This window comes from Cebus imitator, unplaced genomic scaffold (assembly GCF_001604975.1).
Source record: "Cebus imitator isolate Cc_AM_T3 unplaced genomic scaffold, Cebus_imitator-1.0 Scaffold857, whole genome shotgun sequence".
Lineage (NCBI taxonomy): Eukaryota > Metazoa > Chordata > Mammalia > Primates > Cebidae > Cebus > Cebus imitator.
The window spans coordinates 165374-185206 of record NW_016108172.1 but is presented as its reverse complement, the minus strand read 5'-3'; the positions used below and the strand labels follow the sequence as shown (position 1 = coordinate 185206).

The window sequence follows — 19833 nt, the reverse complement described above, 5'->3', positions numbered from 1 at the left end:
TAAGAAGAATTTTAAATCACAAAAGAAATTTAAATTATAAAACTAACAGAGTTGTCTAGTTATTATTTGAATGCCAAAAGGAAAAAGACCATAAAATGCACTAATTAATTACTTGAAAAAATATTATTTTTAAGCCATAAAATAATTCACTTTCTAGAAACTTTTCAAAAGAAGCTTGAGAGAAATTAACTTGCAAGGATTTTCTTTGAGATATGCCATCCAGTATGTTAGCTACTAGCCTTATGTAGCGATTTGAATTTAAATTTATTAAAATTAATAAAATACAAAACTCAAGTCCTCAGTCTCAACAGATACACGTGACTAATGGTTATCATACCGGACAGTACATATACATATCCTTTTTATCATCAAACAACATTTTAGTGAATAATGTTGCTTTAGAAGACAAAATTAACAAAAATTCATGCTGAAAACATTATAAAATTAGCCATGGTATTCTCGTGATATTTTAAAAAATAACAACACATACATATACTCCTGAGAAGTATATCTTAAAGGTCACTTTTTTGTTTGTTTAACAGTCAACAAAAATTACTATAGATAATTCAAAATTTTTTCTTTTAAACGCCAAATCAGAGCCAATGTAAGAAAATGTAAACTATTCTTTCCTGAAATATGATTAATTCACAGGAAATTTGAACCAAAAAAGGTTACAAAACTAATATTTCCTCCATCTCCTTCCCCCTTGGTCTATTTCAAACTGTCATAGTTGCAAGGGATAAGTTAAAAAGAATTTCCTAAAACAAATATTTTATTAATAGTCCACATACAACTTCCAACTTTTTAATAACTTTATTTTTATGAAGGCACATGCATGTTTCTCCTGAGTTTATAAGAATGCCCAATTTTTTTTATTGGAATAGAATCTATTAACTGCTGCAAAATTATGTTAAAAAAATTGCCTCCACTAGGCATTTCTTCTGAGGAAACTTACCTTTACAAAATATATTGATATTTTTTCAAAGATGTACTTGCATGTTCAACTGATACCTTTTAAATAATAAAATAACAGCTTATGGATTCAAAGTTTGGTTTATAAATCCGAGGCCTGAACCAATAATTTTATAAAATCACCAATTTTGATTGGCTGAGAAGGTGGGTAAGGAAATGTCCATTTTACTTCTAGTGGATTGATGTGTGCAGGCAGTAGTGATATCAATGAGCAGCAATGTGGTGAGTTTATCATAAGATAATCAGACCCCTAGAGGTTGAGAAGCACTCAACTGAACCTTATGCCTCACAGCACACTTGAGGTGTCACTGTCTCATGATAACCACACTCCCTGTCAAGTTTTATTAACTAGGGGTTATGAAGGTGATAATACTAGAAGAAACTGAGTGAATGGCACCTAAAATGAATGATAACCAGCTTAAATCTGGTGGCTGAAGGAAAGGTGATGAACAAACACATACAGTGAGATACATGTTATTTTAGAGAAATTTGTTAATAATAAATGAGGAAAAACCCCACATGCACTCCCAGATTACTTGAATTGCGTTTTCCAGGAGACATGAGAAGTATGATCAACAATGTAAATTGTGTTTTCATACAGGATTTAAAATGTTCAAGAAATTAATGATAACATAAAATTCAATTTTGACCTAAGATAGCCAGCTTATGTATGAGAGTGATTCATTGAAATCCAGCCATAGAATTTAAGTATTAAGTCTGCAAGGGAGCTGATCAATAACACCCATACCATGTTCAATTTTAACAAAGTAACCTGAAACCAGATATAAAAAATAATGTGATATACCCTTTACTATTGTTACTCTATTACACTTTAAAATAATCAGGCATGAAAAGAAAAGAAAACAACAACAACATAGCATCAAAATGCTTTAAAAGGCCATGCCCTGTAAGGGTAACTGAGAAAAAGGAGAACAGACCCAAAGTCAGGCCAGCAAGTTTTATTAACCTGCTGGACTGCTCCGTAATAATCAGAGGAGGCAGCCCTGAGCTTACAAAACCAGGGGTTTATAAGGGGTGGCGGGGGCATAAGGGGATCTTAGGACTGAGGAAATTTATCCGCTGGTAACAGGCACAGAGATAGCTCATTAACTTGTAACAGACACACAATACATCATCCTGTGACTTTTGTGGCGGCAGTCTTTTATAAAAAAAAGAGAAACAAGGAGTTTTTTTTTTTTTTACAAGTATGTGTCAAACAGAAATTTACAAGTATGAATAACCAACATATGTTTTCCCTGTCCTCCCTCAAGCTGCCCGGATGGCTGCAATCAGGCTTTGCTTAATTGCAGCACGTCTGGCAGCCATGATGTGGCTCCTAGGTAGGGATTTAGGATTGCTGCTGCAGAGCAATCAGAGTGGGAGAAGGGGTCAGCCTGTGCAGAGGGGGTTTTCTTGTCCCTAACATATCCGAATATGTAACTTAAGTTATTTTGTTCTAATGTTGTTAACAACTGCCATATTTGTGGAAAGAATATAGCTTCAGATATGGTGCACTTTGTGGGTAACCTGCCTTCTGGGAGCTGAGGAAGGAAAGCCAAGCAGACCGCCATCACAATTATTGTCTGAAGAATATCTTAGTTTATAGGATCACTACTCAGTTATATCCTTTTATGTAATCCTTTATATATAATCATATATTAGTTTATAGTCATAACAATTAGTACCTGAAGAATAATTTACCACTCAGCTATATATATATATATTAGTTGTTAGAGGAATGTCTAGAACAGACATGGTACAGAGCATAAATTAAGGGGAAAATGGCTATACATATATAATCATATCTTGTTTGTAGTCAGAGGAATGTCTAGAGCAGACACGGTGCAGAGCCTGATTTAAGGAAAATACACTTATACCAGGACAAGAATTTATGGCCCAGGCGGCAGCATTCAGTATTGTAAAGATACCCACTCTATGTCAGGCTTGGAGCAAGAGTCATTCCTCCTGAAGAGGAGTTGCAGTACCTTGCCTCCAGTTCTTGTGGAAGGCTGCCCTCAGATTGGCAATCCCATGAGCGTCCCAGAGCTTGAAACCCCTCTGGTACAATTTCGCCCAGGTGGCTGGATATCTTTTCAGCCCTGCTGTTATGTATTGACTCAAAGCATCCTCCTATAGAAATCACTGGAAGCTGCCAGCAGGTGGCTGTAGACCTTGTCAGATCTGCTGCTGCTGTACTGACTCAAAGCATTCTCCTATAGAACTCCTTGGAAGTAGCCTGCCCCTAGAGAAGAGATATTACACACTGCACCCTCTTCACTGCACACAGCCCACCTCCTTGCCTCGGTGACCTAATGGGGGTGGACCCTTTGTTTATCCCACACATGATTGTCTTGACCCTATCACTGTTCTTAAGATGACCTCACTCCCTACCCTGCCCCCTAACCTATACCCAATAAATACAGATGCTCCTGGACTTTCGGGGCCTCGCCTGTCTCTGCTTGTAAGTGGCGAGGCTCCCCGAGCCCAGCTGTCTTTTCCAGTTCTTCAATATCTTATCTCTTTATTTATCGGATCCTGTGCCTCAGCACAGCAATAGGGGACACCCCATCACCCTGTAGGGCTTGACCCTACAGCCCTTGAAGCTGCTTCCCAATTAACTGTGAAACATCAATTATCTTTATCAAATAACAGTATCCCATCTCACTCCATTAACGAGATGGAGTGTTATTTCAGCTGGACTGCAGTTCTATCTGTCTATCAGGGCTGGCCCAGGTGGGAGAGCATCAGTGAAAGGCTGTGAAATAATCAGTAATCATCATCAAATTGTGGTCAAGATTGTGAAGATGGAAGTTTTTGATGAAACCTCACCTTTGATGAAACCCAAGAGGTTCTGGATGTCCAAAGACCCACTAAAATACTTAGGCTAAAGTGGAACGCAAACCTAATGCTATCAAACACCATCTGGTGGGAAGACTCACAACAATTATAAACATTTTTACTGTAAACTTGATCCACAACTTAGACAAAGAGAATTCAAACCCTGACTTACTGTGGCTGTTAAATCCCTATAAGTAAAGGTCGGCTTTGAAAGAACAATGCTTGCGTAAGAATAGATAAAACCTACTGAAAAGGCGGCTTCGGGTCGGCGTTTTACGATTCCGTGCGCAGGGGAAAGGGCTCCAAGTTGGCGACTTGGGGTTGAAGGTCCCCAGCCGCACGCGGGGCCTCCTTGCGCTCTGGATGCAGGAATGTTGTTTGAGGTGGGCGCTCCCCAGCTTTCAAGGGCCTTCCACAACCGACCTAGTGGAGGGTGTCATTCCCCTCCCACGTGGAGAAAGGCTGGGAGAGCTTCCGGCCGAGCCCCCAGATATAAACGAGGTGGTGGGTGGGGACGGGGTGTGCGATTCCGATGGCCTGGAGAGTTCCACCTGCGTGACAAGTCCTAGCCTCAGCCGGCCGGGAAGGGTCCCCAGTGGGGTGCAGAGGGGGATCGACCCTCCCTCTGAGGTCCTGTGCCCTCCTCCCGGGGATCCGTGCACCCGCCCTGGGGTGGGACTTACATGGAGACCTCCAGAATGTAGGGGGTCTCTTGGGAGAGACAGTAATTCTCAGCCCTTTATAACCTCCTTCCAAGCTCCAGGAACATCTGTTGGGGCATCAGCCCCGGTTTTGTGCGCCCTGGGATTGGGACTGGAGGAAGGCAAAGAATGGGTCCCCCAACCCCCCTTTCCTGTCCCAGAATTCTCCTCACCCAGGGCTTTAGGAGTTAGGGGATGGGGCACGGCCCTGTGACCTCCCTCTGGGTGGCGCTGGGGCCTCTAGGTGGAGATTTTCCCATCAATAGGCGCCGTGCACCCCCTTGTGGGCATTTCTGGGTGAGCGGGAGCGACGTCTCTTTCAGGGGGCGTGTCTGGAGGCCCACCTCAGGTCGGATTTCTCTCCTGGGAGCAGAAGAAGGAGGACATGTCTGCTGGTGAGGAGTTGTGGTGGGAAATACGTAGCTGTGAGCTTTACTCTCTACCAGAGCGTTTTATCTCCCCTGGGGCTTTTGTGAGGGCGGGAGATGACCTCCCCCTTCCTCTTCCTGAAGTGCTGTGTGGGGATCCTGAGCCTGGAGGTCCTGAGGCTGGGTGGCTGAAATGGTTTCCAGTGAGGTTTGGTACTTGTGCAGCCATGTCGGGGAGGTTTCCATCTTGAGTTTCATGCCCTCTTGGGCTGGGATCGTTTGGTGGTTATCAGTGATATTGAGAAATGGGCCCCCCTGGAGAAAACCCCTCACCACTTTTCTTCTTATAGGTGTCCCTGCTAGCTTGGGAGAATTGAGGGGAGGGTGCTTGCAGTAGGTCATGGCCTGTGACATGGCCCTTCTTGGAGCCTTGGAAAGTGTTCACATCTGGAAGAGATATAATCTGATGGGGCCTCTGTCCTTCCACCCTTTACTTTGCGGCACTGGCTGGAGGGGCAGGTCAGTTCTCAGGATGCCGCCACTGGGGGTTAGGTTCCAGGGTCACTACATGGCTTCCCGCCCCCTTGGCTGTCTCCTGCACCAGGGGCTCTATGGGTGGAGGAAATATCTTTCCCGGAGGTGTCCTCAGGCTTGGCTCACCTGGGGGTCTTCAGGGCCTGGGATGGGTGTCCGAATAGGGGCAATTGGGTGACCCCCCCAAGCCACTTTCTGGAGTCGTTTCATTCTTAGAGGGTCCAGGAGCTGCCCATCAACCCTGGGACTCTAACTTCCTAGGCAGAGAGTCATAAGGGAGGGGGGTTGGTTACAGGTAGTTTTGTCTGGGGCTCCTGAAGCGAAGGCAGGAGCTGGGGGCTGGGGTAGTAGCTCTGGGGAGTGCCTGTGTGCCACACTTCTTTTCTGGAATCCTCGCAGACAAAGAGACTGGTTTGCAGAGGTGGCAGATGCCCTGTGGACACAGCTTGCCAGCGATCCTCCCTCCCGCTATTCATGACACCCTAGGATAAGGGAGTGTGTGTCAGGAAGTGTCTCCTAATCTAGGGAAGATTAGGTGATGGGAGGTGTGGCGACAGCTGGTGGTGGCGGGTGTCAATTCCCCCTGCCTGGATGGGTAGGTGTGTGGTCTGCTGCCTGGCCAGAGAGGGGGAACGTGGCAGGAGGCCACCATCTCTCCAGCCACAGCTAGGATAGGAGACGCCTTTCTTCTCCCCTCACCTTTCCCATTTCTTTCTTAACCCCCCCCCGATCATCACCTCATTACTTGCCCCCTTTGCCGCCAGTCCCCACCAAGGAAAAGGAAAATTGCTGGAAACCCACCCTCCACCAGAGCCCAGGTCCTGCCGCCCAGCTCTCCCGCAGCCACTCCCAGTAGCTAATCCTTCCTCCCTGTTACTTTCTCCTCCAATTTTGTAGCCACCTTGACTAATGGGATGAGCCTCCAGCCACCTTTTGAAAAAGTAAATACTTTTTGACCCCTCTCCACCCTGACTGTCACAGCAATATGTCTTGTCACACATCTTGCCCTTTCTTGAGGTCTAACCATACACCTCTTGCTTCAAATCAGTTTACCCCAGGCCCCCAGACACTTAGGACCAACCCCTCCAGGTTCAAAGCCCTGCTGGTCTCCCCCAGTATGGAGGTTACTTCCCTAACTCCACCTCCAGCCTTCTTTGACCTTCCCTATGTCTGCCCCCATTTTTCTTCTCCTTCACTCCCCAGCATTGGGAATAGCTGTAGAGCAGGGCAGAGAGACTAGACAGATGGTTGGCATGGCTGAGGTATGGGGTACTCCCCTGGATGGTGCTCTGGGGGGTCCTGGAAGTAGAAAATGGAGTTGTTAGATTTTGGGGCTCCGATGGGGGCAAGATGGTAGGCGGGGGCTGGAGGGTTGTCACAGTACAATTTGGGGGATTCTTCACTACTCTTCAGGAATAAGTAGGAGCCTGGAGGTTTAAGAGGCTGGGGGCGGGGGGCAGGTCTGACCCATGCTCTCATCGGCCCCCTCCCAGGTTTCCTGTGGTCAAGAGGAAAGCAGTGAGCCCAATGCTGAGCACAGGACGCCCAAAGATTACTGCCTAGACTCCTATGGCCACTTCAGCATCCACGAGGTGAGTGAGGACACCTCCCCAGGCCGGCAAACCATAAGGGGGTTGAATGYTGGGGAGGGGTGAAACGTAATTTCCCACTCAYGCGCACTGCTTTCCCCCGCAGCAGRCCGCCCCTGCGCCCTTCTGCCGCGCAACTCCCAGGGTCCCCTTTCCAAGCCTTTGCCTTGGAGACTGAGATTAGCCTCAAGCTCTGCAGGGGCCCCATGTGAAGGCTAAGGTGGGAGCACGCATGCGTGCCTGGGGTCTTAGCGGGAGGTCAGACAGGGCCCGCTGGTCTCTTCCGCCCTCTAGGGACCGACGGTGGAACTGCGTCCCAGCTGCTCTGTGCCTGACAGCTTCTGGACCCTTGTGACAGAGGCACTGAGATCCCAGAATGCAGATAGGGTGGCATTCTAGGGAATTTTCTTCTTCCCCTGAAGCTGTTGTCATAAAATTGCGGCAAAAATATACATAAATTACTATTTTTTTTACTTTTAGAGGCAGGGTCTTGCTCTGTCGCCCAGGCTGGAGTGCAGTGATGCAATCACCACTCACCGTAGCCTTGATCTCCCAGGCTAAGGTGATCTTCCCACCTCAGCTTCTGGACTATCTGGGATCACAGGAGTGTACTGCCACGCCTGGCTAATTTTCTTATTTTTTGTAGACATAGAATCTTGCTTTGTTGCCCAGGCTGGTCTCAAGCGATCGTCCTACCTTGGCCTCCTGAAGTGCTGGGATTACAGGCGTGAGCCACCGCCCCTGGCCTGAGGACTTTGAAAAGCCAGGGTTTCCTGGTTCTTAGGTAGCAAAGGTAGCGTGTGGCTTAGATGAGACTTTAGTTCATCTAGTCTACTTTTACAAATAGGGAAACTGAGGTGCAGGGAAGGACGTGAGAGGGCCTAGAGCTGTCCCTGGCCCTCCAAGGTATCAGGACACCCTGTTCTCCAGCTGGGGGTGTGAGGACCTTCACGGAGTCTCTGTGCTCATCTTCCCTCAGGAGATGCTGAAGGACGAGGTTCACACTGTCACATACCACAACTCCATGTTTCACAACCAGCACCTCTTCAAGGACAAGGTGGTTCTGGATGTGGGCTCAGGCACGGGCATCCTCTGCATGTTTGCTGCTGAGGCCAGGGCCCACAGGGTCATCGATATGAGTCTTCAGGGTGGCTAAGGGGGTCTGAGCCTGGGGGACATAGACGGAGACCATAGGGGCTCAGGGATTGGATGGAGGGGTTTGGGGGCTGAGGATGGTAATGTGAGGGGTCTCACCCTCACTTCTTCCTGGGCCCTCAGATCCAGTGTTCCTGTATCTCCGATTATGTGGTGACGATGTCAAAGTGAACAAGTTAGACCATGGTGAGCCCAGAAAGAGGATGAGATTGTGGGAGTGGAGTGGACAATGCCCTGCTTCCCCAGGGATTCCTGTAGAGTTGTGGGGCCTACAGATGGGCCACAGATTCAGTGGCTCCTCTCCTATGGTCTTTTGGGCTGCCGGCAGCCTGAGAATTTTAGTGTCAAAGTCCTAAGCTTAGCACCTCTGTCTTAAAATTAGGGTGAGAACCACTCTCTAGTGTCTTGAATGAATAATAGAGTCCCATGGTTGGCCACTGAGGGCCTGCCCTCCTCTGAGTTTAACCAACACTAACCTCCAGAGAAGTCTGCATCTACAACACACATATGTGTAAGTGAGTTTGCATTCGCCTGCATAATTTTCACACCAGTCGCATTTCATATCAGCCTCTTGCCCTCAGCTTCTCTCACTTATGTGTCATGTAGTTTCACACTGTCCAGGCTGTTGAGGCATCACAGTCTTTTCCACTACCACCAATGTAGGGGCATCCCCCAGCTTTTTAAACCAGTCTTCTGTTGATGGGTGTTTAAGCTGCTCTGGAATTTTCTTTCTTTTCTTTTTTTATTTGTTTCTGAGACAGGATGTGGCTCTATTGCCCAGTCTGGAGTGCAGTGAGTGGTGCAATGATGGTTCACGGGCACTTTCACCTTCTGAGCTCAGGTCATCCTCCCACCTCAGCCTCCTGAGTAGCTGGGACTACAGGCATGTACCAACATACTTAGCTTTTTTTATTTTATTTTATTTTTTTTTGGAGGTGAGGTTTTGCCATGTTGCCCATGCTGGTCTTGAACTTCTGGGCTCAAGCAGAGATCCTCCCACTTTGGCCTTCCAAAGAGCTAGGATTACAGGCATGAGCCTCTGCACCCAGCCTGCTCTGAGATTTTCATCCTTTGCACGTAATGTCATTTCATGCACACTAATATTTGTGAGGTCAATTTATAAAAGAAAATTGATTGGGCCAAAAGGCTAGTTAGTGGCCGGGCTCAATGGCTCATGCCTGTAATCCCAGCACTTTGTGAGGTTGAGACCGGAGAATTGCTTCCACTCAGAATTTTGAGACAAATCTGCATGACATAGTGAAGTATGAGTTAATAAGTTTGGTAGCTCTTGTTAAATTGCCCAGCTAGGTTGGTGGGATAGGGAACTTGTGAAGGTGGTAGATTTCCCTCTGGGAACTGAAATGATTTTATTACAGAGGCTATTGTAATAAACCCAGAAGTCCTCATCACTCAACTTTAAATGTTCTCTCCATTTGAAGCAAATTTCTACTGTAATGCAATTTCCCTAGTAAATCTGTCTCTGTGTGACTTATCTAATACACGAGGCTATTTTGAGAATGTGACCATGCTGTTACTTATTATATCAAGCCTACCCAATTAATGGCAAAATCTTAACATCACCTGATACCCAGTCCACATAAATTGTCTGCTCCTGTCTCAAAAATATCTAGAGTAATGGATGAATTTGAAAACAGTGTTAAGAGGTTCATGGCTTCAGCTCATCCAGTTCTTTAAGATCTCTAAATCCAGGCTACCTGGTGGGGCCTCCTGGCTCTAGACTCCGGGAAAGGTGAAGGGCAGGGCTCCTGGGGGCTGACCTGGCTGCCCTTGTCCACCCTGCAGTGGTGACCATCATAAGGGGAAGGTGAAGGAGGTGGAGCTCCTGGTGCAGAAGGTGGGCCTCATCATCAGTGAGTGGATGGGCTACTGCCTCCATCTACTTGTTTATGCTCAACTACATCCTCTATGCTGGGGATAGGTGGCTGGTGAGGCCCCCAGCGGAATAGGTGCAGCTCACGTGGGCTAGGGTCCAGGGAGAAGGTGAAACCACGCTCATTTTTCCCCACAGACAGGACTTAATATGGAGGCTTGGCTGCAATTGTCAGAAGGCCACAGCCCAAGCCAGGTGTAACGGGTGCTGGATCTGGGTTCTGGCAGGGAGATGGTGCGGTGTTGGGGGTTCGTCAGGACAGGAAAACTGTAGCAGGACAATGGCCCAGGTGCTGGGGTTTCAGCAGGTCTCCCTGGGAGAGGTGACTGGCACCTGGATGAAGCACAGGAAGGAGCCACTCAGATCTGGGAAGAGAAGCGTTCCGGGTGGAGGGACGGCCAGGGCAGGCGTGTACTTGCTGCGTGTGGAGCCTCGGAATGGCTAGTGTGGAAGGAGGGTCTAGAATGGCAATAAAATTGGAGTAGAGGTGAGGGATGGCAGGGGATGTGCAGATTTTTTGGGCCTTATGGGACCCATACAACTTTGCTTTTTCTCTCAGAGCAACCAGGGAGGATCTCAGAATCCCCAGAAATTCTGAAGGACAGGAGCTGACTGAGGTGTTTCTGGATGTCCTCTGATGGCCCTGTGGCAAATAGACCAGAGGGTGAGTGTGAGTGCAGCTGTGACATCACGGTGGCTCAGATCAGAGTAGGAGGCCACAGTGGCAAGACTCCGGGCAATGTCGCTAGGCCCCACCCTTCCTGCCCTCACCCTGCCCCTCTGCAGGCACCCGATGGCCTCATCTTCCAGACCGAGCCACACTGTATGTGAGGGCCATCAAGGACCAGCAGTTCAAAGTCTACAAGATCCACTGTGAGGGCAGCCCGGGGAGCTAGTGGGCCAGGCCTCGAGTGGGTTGCTGTGGGCTCACCCTCCTCTCTGCCTGCCTCCCGCAAGTGGGAGGACTTGTATGGCTTCAACATATCTTGCATCAAAGGTGTGGCCATCAAGGAGCCCCTAGTGGACATGGTGGACCCTAAGTAGCATAAAGGTGACAGGGTGGGCATGGCCAGCTGTCCCCAGGGTTGAAACCAAAGAGAGACCATCCCCTGGACCTGGTGCAGGACTTCGGAGGCCAGAACATTGGCCTGAGGTCTCAGAGCCTGACCTGTCAGCCAGAGGCGGTGCTAGAGGACCAGAAAAGCCCCTTTGTCCTTTAAATATCTTTGTGAGCTCTGCCTTGTGACAGCCATGCTTGGCACTTGGCGCCAGGCTCCAGGAATGGTGGTGAGGGAGGCTGCTGGCCCTGCCTCAGGGGCACGTGCTCTGGAGGACACACCAAAGCCGGCAGCTCAAAGCCTGCAGCATGTGCACTGGAAGGCACAACCCCGGGGCGATGGGCCAGGGCACATGCACACGGGCCACTGCAAACCAGCATGGGGACAGGCTGGGCTCAGAGCTGCCCCTGTAGTGCCAGCTACTTGTGAGACAGAGGCGGGAGGATCACTTGAGCCTGGGAGTGTGCTTCAGGCTGCATCAAGCTGTGATTCCACCACTGCACTCCAGCCTGGGCAACAGTTTTTGTTTGTTTGTCTTTTCTCTCTCTCTTTTTTTTTTCCCTTTGGAGACCCTGTTTAAAAAAAAAAGTATGGTGAAAGCGAGTATTTATTTATTGAGCTGGAGCTGGTGGGGTTAGGTTTGATATGGGGGGGGGCAGAGGAAGTTGTTGAAGGGCAGAGGAAGTTGTTGAAGGGCAGAGGAAGTTGTTGAAGGGCAGAGAGGAGGCTGGAAGGGCAGGAATCCCACCCAAGCCACCCTCCTGAGAACACAGGAAGCTGGAGCAGGGTTTCAGATCAGCATTTGGGTCAATGTTTGAGGTCATCTCATTGGTGGACTTGTCAAGAAGAGCTTGGAGAGACAGCAACACAGGGCACCTGCATTTGAGTGAAGTCTGGCCAGGTGGCAGGGTGGGAGTGGGCACTGGACAGAGTTAGGGTGGAGCTGCCAGGTTTGGGTGTGGGTAAGAAGGGAACAAGGAATACAGGCGTGAACTTGGGGTGGGTTGTTGGGAGCCTGACATGCAGAATGAGAAATGAATGAGGAGATAAAGCAAGGCACCAATGAGTGAGGATCAGCTGTAAGGGGACAGCAAAGTCACGGACCCTCTAGAAGCTGAGGAGTGAGGGGAGAAGAAAATGAAGTGGGGTGGGGACATATCCCATAACTTCCCCACTCGTGTCCTGCAGGAGGTGGACATATACACTGTCAAGGTGGAAGACCGGACCTTCACCTCCCCCTTCTGCCTGCAGGTGAAGCACCCAATGACTACATGCACGCCCTGATGGCCTACTTCAACATCTAGTCATAGGACTGATGGCAGGTGAGCTTTCCTGGTGGGTCACATCCTCCGCCAGAGATTTCAGTGGAATGATCCCATTCAGCCCCCACTACAACCTCATGGGGCTCTGTTATTATCTTTGCCTTGCTGGGTTGAAAAGTCTCCATCATGCAGTGTGTTAAAATCAGAATTTGCACACAAGCCACAGCCCTGAATCAGTCACATCCCATGACCCTCTTCCCCTTCTCTGACTCTGTGCCCTCACTCTTCACTCTCTCTGGGTCTCTGTCTAACCCCTGTTGATGCCCTGATCCTTCTCGGGCTCTGTCTTTCCTCCTCCCTCTAGGACTTTGTCCCAGCTAATTCCTATGTCCCTCTCTCTGGGTCTCTGTCCCCTTCTCTGGGTGTCTATCGCCTTCTGCTCTCTGGTTCCTCGTCATCCCATCTCTGATCTCACTGTGCTGATGTAGATGCTGCTGTGGAGGGGGAGATCTCTCCCCTCCTCACAGGGCTCTGCCACTTTTCCCTTCCAGGAGGGCATCCTGGCCATTTCACCCATGGACTTGAACTTGCCCTTCGAGTGAGATCTTTCTCAGAAGCTGCTACAAGTCTGAACCTCATGTCCCTGCCCTCTTCGTGTGCTTTTCCAAGTCTTCCTATTCCACTCAGGGATGTAGGGTCATAGTTGCCCTTCCTGTTTTTGTCAAAAATAAATTGTCTAAAAATTATTTTATTAAAAAGTTCACAAAGTATTCAATTGACTGTTCTTTCACTTGAGAACTAAAGTTTTGAGTAGAGAAGATTTGAACCAGAGATCTCTGCAGTTTACAAATTTAGGAAGGATATATATGTGGAGAACCTGCAACAGCCTGTTACCCGGCCATGTAACATATTTGAGGACATCTGTAAATGTGATTTCAGCAATGTGCATTTTTTCTCCTATTGCACAATTGGGTTATTTCAGCTAATCATCTATTGATGGTCATGGAGTTTTTCCAGCAAGTTCCAGAGAAAGGTACAGTCTAACTTCGCCTGCATCTAGGACACCACTCTCTTCTTGTTTTTCTTCTTCTATTAGTCCTTTCAAGTCTTTTTTGTTGGTTTTTCTTCTACCTATAGATAGTGGTTTGCCACACACTCACGCTGTATTTTTTTTTTTTTTTTTTTGAGACAGTGGCTTGCTCTGTTGTCTAGGCTGAAATACAGTGGTGACACCATGACTCACTAAAGCCTCGAACTCCTGGGCTTAAGTGATCCTCCAACACCAGCCTCTCTAGTAGCTAGGAATAAAGGCACCACTACACCTAGCTAATATTTTTTTTTAATTGTAGGAATGGGGTCTTATAACCTTTATTTCTTCAAAGGTTACTGAACTGCTGCCTAAGCCTATGCACTTTGTTTTTAAAAAGGCCTCTGCTTGGCCTTGGAGGCAACACAACATATCTACAACCATCCAATCTTTGACAAACCTGAAGAAAGCAAGCAATGGGGGAAGGATTCCCTGTTTAATAAATGGTGTTGGGAAAACTGGCTAGCCATGTGCAGAAGGCAGAAACTGGACCCCTTCCTGATGCCTTACACTAAAATTAACTCCAGAAGGATTAAAGACTTAAACATAAGCCTGAACACCATAAATACCCTAGAAGATAATCTAGGCAAAACCATTCAGGACATAGGTGTAGGCAAGGACTTCATGACCAAAACACCAAAAGCATTGGCAACAAAAGTCAAAATAGACAAATGGGACCTAATCAAACTCCACAGCTTCTGCACAGCAAAAGAAACAGTCATTAGAGTGAATTGGCAACCAACAGAATGGGAAAAAATTTTTGCAGTCTACCCATCTGACAAAGGGCTGATATCCAGAATTTACAAAGAGCCAAAACAGATTTACAAGAAAAAAACAAACAAGCCCATTCAAAAGTGGGTGAAGGATATGAACAGACACTTTACAAAAGAAGACATACATGAGGCCAACAAACATATGAAAAAATGCTCATCATCCCTGGTCATTAGAGAAATGCAAATCAAAACTACATTGAGATACCATCTCACACAAGTTAGAATGGTGATCATTAAAAAATCTGGAGACAACAGATGCTGGAGAGGATGTGGAGAAATAGGAACACTTTTACACTGTTGGTGGGAGTGTAAATTAGTTCAACCATTGTGGAAGACAGTGTGGCAATTCCTTAAGGACCTAGAAATAGAAATTCCATTTGACCCGGCAATTCCAAAACTGGGCATATATCCAAAGGATTATAAATCATTTTACTATAAGGACACATGCACAAGAATGTTCATTGCAGCACTGTTTAAAATAGCAAAGACATGGAACCAACCCAAATGCCCATTGATGATAGACTGGATGGGGAAAATGTGGTACATATACACCATGGAATATTATGCAGCCATCAAAAATGATGAGTTCATGTCCTTTGTAGGGACATGGATGAACCTGGAAACCATCATTCTCAGCAAACTGACACAAGAGCAGAAAATCAAACACTGCATGTTCTCACTCATAGGCGGGTGTTGAACAATGAGATCACATGGACACAGGGAGGAGAGCAGTACACACTGGGGTCTGTTGGGTGGAAATGGGGGAGGGACAGGGGGTGGGGAGGTGGGGAGAGATAGCATGGGGAGAAATGCCAGATATAGGTGAAGGGGAGGAAGGCAGCAAAACACACTGCCATGTGTGTACCTATGCAACACTCTTGCATGTTCCTCACATGTACCCCAAAACGTAAAATGCAATAAAAAAAAAAAGGCCTCTGCTTGATACTTAGAGCGGTTTAGTGGTGTCTAGTATCATCCTGTATCTTAAAATATCATGGGTTTGGCATAAAAACTGATGAGAGAAGATTAAATTTTTTAACTTAAAGAAACAACACTAATTTGTAAGGATGAGAAATACAGTGCCTTTCTTTTTTTTTTTTTTTTTTTTTCTGTAATTGGGTTCTAGTCACATCAAGTGGACATAAATTGAAAGTAAATGAGCTAAGAAAAAACTAGATTCAAATTAGGGGCAACTTTGCTTTTTGGGGTTCTGTACAGATTTGTCATACAGATCAGCCCACTAAGTGTACAGATGAGCCCACCGTACGGATCAACCCACTAAGGCTACACTATGTACCACCCCACCCTCTAAAGCCACACTTGCAAAAGCTTTAATTTAAAAATTCTCATTTTATAATGGTTTGATATTTTTTAAAGCGCACATTTAGAAAACTATGTATCCCTCAAATATAAAATTTGCCTACTAAAGTTTCATAAAACATCAAAACTCAATTCATAAACTAGAACAAAGGAATGAACATTTCGAAATGCTTTTGAAGAGTTTTGGTAGTTTGATAACATGACAGTTTTAAAGCAAGATCCTTTTCTCTTTATTTTTTCAAATCACAAAATTCACTGATACAAGTTGTGAAATTTTAAATACTTTAAAGGTGTGATCTACTAATCATTTGAACATATTGCTGTCAGTGGCATAGATGTTTTCATGAAGTTGAACATAGACTAATAAGCAGAAATTAGCTCTATTATAATCCCCAAAGTCTGAATTTATTGAAAGTAAGGTTTGTTAAAGAAAATTTTGTTCTAATGAAAACTCTATATGAGTTTATTAAAAGGCAATAACCATATTAACCTAACTTGTGACCTATGTTTTCTATAAAACTGTCCAACACAAGCATTAATTGCACTTTTTTGAGCTCAATGGCATTTCCTACAGTAATAGTAGTTAAAATACATTAAACTATTTAAACCATCTTTAAGAAACATGTACATTTTATCCCACCAACAGCATAAAGTCTCTTTCTTAAAATCTTTGAGCTTGTTTTGAAGTGCTGTAATTTCTGACAACACTTAGGGTACAATAATTTGTATTAATGCTAATTGTGGATTAGGAAACATATGGGAAATAATAAAAATTAAAACAATATAATACTCATAAAATATATGAAGCCTCCAATATAAAACAAAATGATACACACTCAAAAAAACCCTTTTGTTTATTAGTTAAGATATGATGAAGATATAATGAAAGGTTTTACTTGATTTTATGTAACTTGATATAAAGGAGTTCAACTTATATCTTGGAAGACATTTTGAAAATGGGAAATTAGAAATGCACTAATCAAACACAATCAGAATCTTTAAACCCCTAAATTCTCCCATTCACTATAATATCTAGCATAGTAACAAATGACAGCATAATCCTTGCAAAATGCTTTAAAATTTAATTTTGAAGATACATGTTATAACAAGAAGTCAAGTCTAATGTTAATACAAAATATTCTCTTCAGTATCCCAATATTTTAAAAGTACAAGATTTTATATTAATCATGTTAAATTTCTTGTTGACAATATACGCAAATCTAGCACCGGCTTTTTAAGACAATAACAATTTATGTGTAGACTCTTGCTATAGAGGTAGCTATTAAAATGACACAGGACAGAATTCTAAAATTGCTACCACATTTTACCCCATATGCAATAAACGTTCTCCAGAAACTCTATGGTGTTCTAAGGCTGAACCAGTTATCTCCCAGAGCTGAGTAGCAATAAGATAGCATGTATTATTATGAGTGTCATGGAGATCCTGTAAAAATCAAGAGTCACAGGTAGTCAGCAGCAATGGGTATTGACCAGAGACAATCAACATGGCTCGAGGTTTTCTCAGCACTGTACACAGCCGCAGGGCAAAATAATAAGCCAGGGAAGGACACTGCCAAGCTCCAGTTTCCACAGCACACTATGGCTGCTCTAGGAAAAACACCCCCACAATGAAAATAAAGCAAACTGGTTGTGCATCTGGCACCCAACTCACCTTTTAATGTAATCACAAATTCTCCCTCAAAGAGGCTTTCAAAAAAAACATCCAAACACTATTCAATATAAAGTTGACCTGGAAAGGAAACCACAGGAAAGTTTTATTTTTAAAATGCTGCATAAGGCCAAGTGCGGTGACTCCAGCCTGTAATACCCACACTTTTGAGTCAAGGATATCACTTGAGGTCAGAAGATTAAGACCAGCCTGGTTAACATGGTGAAAATCCGTCTCTACTAAAAGTACAAAAAAATTAGCAAGGTGTGGTAATGGGAGCCTGTAATCCTAGCTACTTAGGAGGCTGAGTCAAGAAAATCATTTGAACCCTGGATGTGGAGGTTGCAATGAGCCGAGATTGTGCCACTGCACTCAGCCTGGGTGATAGAGTGAGACACAGTCTCAAAAAATTAAATGAATAAAAATAAAGTAAAATAAAATAAAAAAATTTGGCTAATAGAAATTTTAAAATTCACATTTGCCTCACATTTTATATCAGAGGATTGCTTCCTTTTTGAAATCTTAAACTGCCTGCTCAAAGGACCAGAAGTCAGGAAGTTTATAAAATCTGGAATTGTTAAATAATTGTTATTAGATTCTTTCCATTTGTGAATAGTTATATAATATGTTATTTAAAAATGCATATTACCTTATACACAAGGTTAAATGCAAATACCCTCCTGGTTGGTCCTGGCTCAGCTCAGGGAGGAAGCTCTGCCTGAAAAAGTTGTGGCCCAGGCTGTCACTCTTTTTTTTTTTTTGAGACAGAGTTTCGCTCTTGTTGCCCAGGCTGGAGTGCAATGGCGCGATCTCGGCTCACCGCAACCTCCGCCTCCTGGGTTCAGGCAATTCTCCTGCCTCAGCCTCCTGAGTAGCTGGGATTACAGGCATGCGCCACCATGCCCAGCTGATTTTTTGTATTTTTAGTAGAGACGGGGTTTCACCATGTTGACCAGAAGGTCTCGATCTCTTGACCTTGTGATCCACCCGCCTCGGCCTCCCAAAGTGCTGGGATTACAGGCATGAGCCACCGCGCCCGGCCCACTCTTTTTTCATTTAGCCCAGTGTCTGGTCAAATCTTCTGTCACTCAGGGAATAAAGGGGCGGAACTAAAGGGGCGGGCCTTAAGCGTTAGAGAGTCTAGGAACGGTCCAATGAGGCACGCAGCTGGAAAGCAGACAGGCCGGCTTCCGGGATTTGGAGGGTTCTTTGTCTCTTCCTGCAGTCAGAGTTCGGGTTCTCGTCTTCGCTGCCTCTGTGTCCTCTGCTGCTCCGTGTCCTCCGCTCCTGGAGGTGTGGTCCTGTGACCTTCAGGTATTGAGGATCCACAGCTGAGACGCCAGCAGCCGCTGGAAACCTCTAAATGGTGAGAGTGCGGGTTCCGACATCTAGAGAGTGGAAAGGGGCTGGTTAAAAGCGGTGAGAAGTGGCTGTAGCGGGACTCAGGCCCCCAGCAGTCAGCTCCAAAATCTGAGGCCTAGTTCACCATGGCGCAGATCGGCCTTCAGTCTCCTTGCGCCTTAAGATGGCGGCTGGGCGGAGAGGCGGGACCGCGGGCGTCCTGTCTCTCTCTTGCCTACACAGTGGCCTGGAGCCCGCTTTGGGCAGCTCAGCACCCACGGCGCCGCATCTCTCCTCGATTGTGCAGGGACCACGGGAGGGTCGTCATGGGAGAATCCTGACTCGGGGTGCGAGGTTCATAAATCAAAAGCGCTTTTGGTCCCACTTTAACGAAAAATTTATTGGAGTCACCGCAAAAATATCAAATAATTTATTTAAACAGTGGTTCAAAAATTGTAGAGCGCCCAGCTATGATTTGTAGTTTGTGGTTCATGGGAGGGAGTTTAAGAGAAGATTTTTATAAGGTGCATGATTAAGAAAAACCTACATTCATTAATTGGTTAATACAGTTAGGTAGTTTCTTAATGTTATTCACGTCCAATAGTACCGAAAATTAAGTGCATTTAATAAAGGGATCTTTCAAACAGACTTTCTGTGGGCAACAAGGCCGTTTTATTTCTCTCTTGGGTGCAAGCAGGCCGAATCCAAGAAAGGAAAAGGCGAAGGGGGTAAGGTGGTAATTGGCTTTATAGGTTGGGGTAGATTTTTGGGGGGCGGGGTGTTACAGAGTAAGATCACAAGTTCAGTTACAATGGCAGTGTTGGGTGAGAGGTATTTACATTACCATAGGAACAGTTAGGATGGCAGGGTTGGTTGAGGGGCTAGCTGGGGAAGCTCAGATGGGCGATTAGTGAGGATGGCGAACTCTGGCAGTGGGTGGGAGACTTCAGCCAGAGCAGGCAGGACTTCAGACTTTCGGGCTCCAGGCTTGCATATGAGACCTGACATTCAGGTTCCAGGCTTGCATATGGAGACCAGACACTTAATTTCCACTTGAGCGTCCATATTTCCTGGTTATGCAATCAGAGGTTAATTGACGGTTTATAGTTGGTAAGTCTGAATTTTTTTCCCCCAATGTAGCAATTCACCAAAAAAAAAAAAAAAAAAATTAGAGTTAAATTTTTTTTTTTTTAAGTGAAAAAATCCAGACTAGAGCGACGTCAGTCTCATTGACTGCCACTTAATTATTTTCACACACCACTGGGGAATGATTTT

General features: G+C 45.6%; 1 protein-coding gene, 1 long non-coding RNA gene and 1 pseudogene across 3 annotated transcripts in view; 2 read left to right on the top strand and 1 right to left on the bottom strand.

Moving 5' to 3' along the window:
• Positions 1-6306: 6306 nt before the first annotated feature.
• Positions 6307-11092, top strand: LOC108297895 (annotated as a pseudogene).
• Positions 11093-17970: 6878 nt separating this feature from the next.
• LOC108297896 overlaps positions 17971-19833 on the bottom strand; it is a 5641-nt gene continuing 3778 nt past the window's right edge. Inside the window, exon 2 of the long non-coding RNA XR_001822378.2 lies at positions 17971-18007. This is a non-coding gene — a long non-coding RNA (uncharacterized LOC108297896). The remainder of the gene's footprint in view (positions 18008-19833) is intronic.
• LOC108297894 (zinc finger protein 253-like) overlaps positions 18381-19833 on the top strand; it is a 29051-nt gene continuing 27598 nt past the window's right edge. Inside the window, exons 1-2 of one of the 2 annotated variants that reach the window (XM_037735602.1) lie at positions 18381-18583; positions 19206-19286. In XM_037735602.1, the coding sequence (XP_037591530.1) occupies positions 18581-18583; positions 19206-19286 (84 nt within the window). In that variant the 5' untranslated portion in view covers positions 18381-18580. The remainder of the gene's footprint in view (positions 18584-19205; positions 19287-19833) is intronic. The other variant, XR_005198657.1, reaches the window with a different exon arrangement.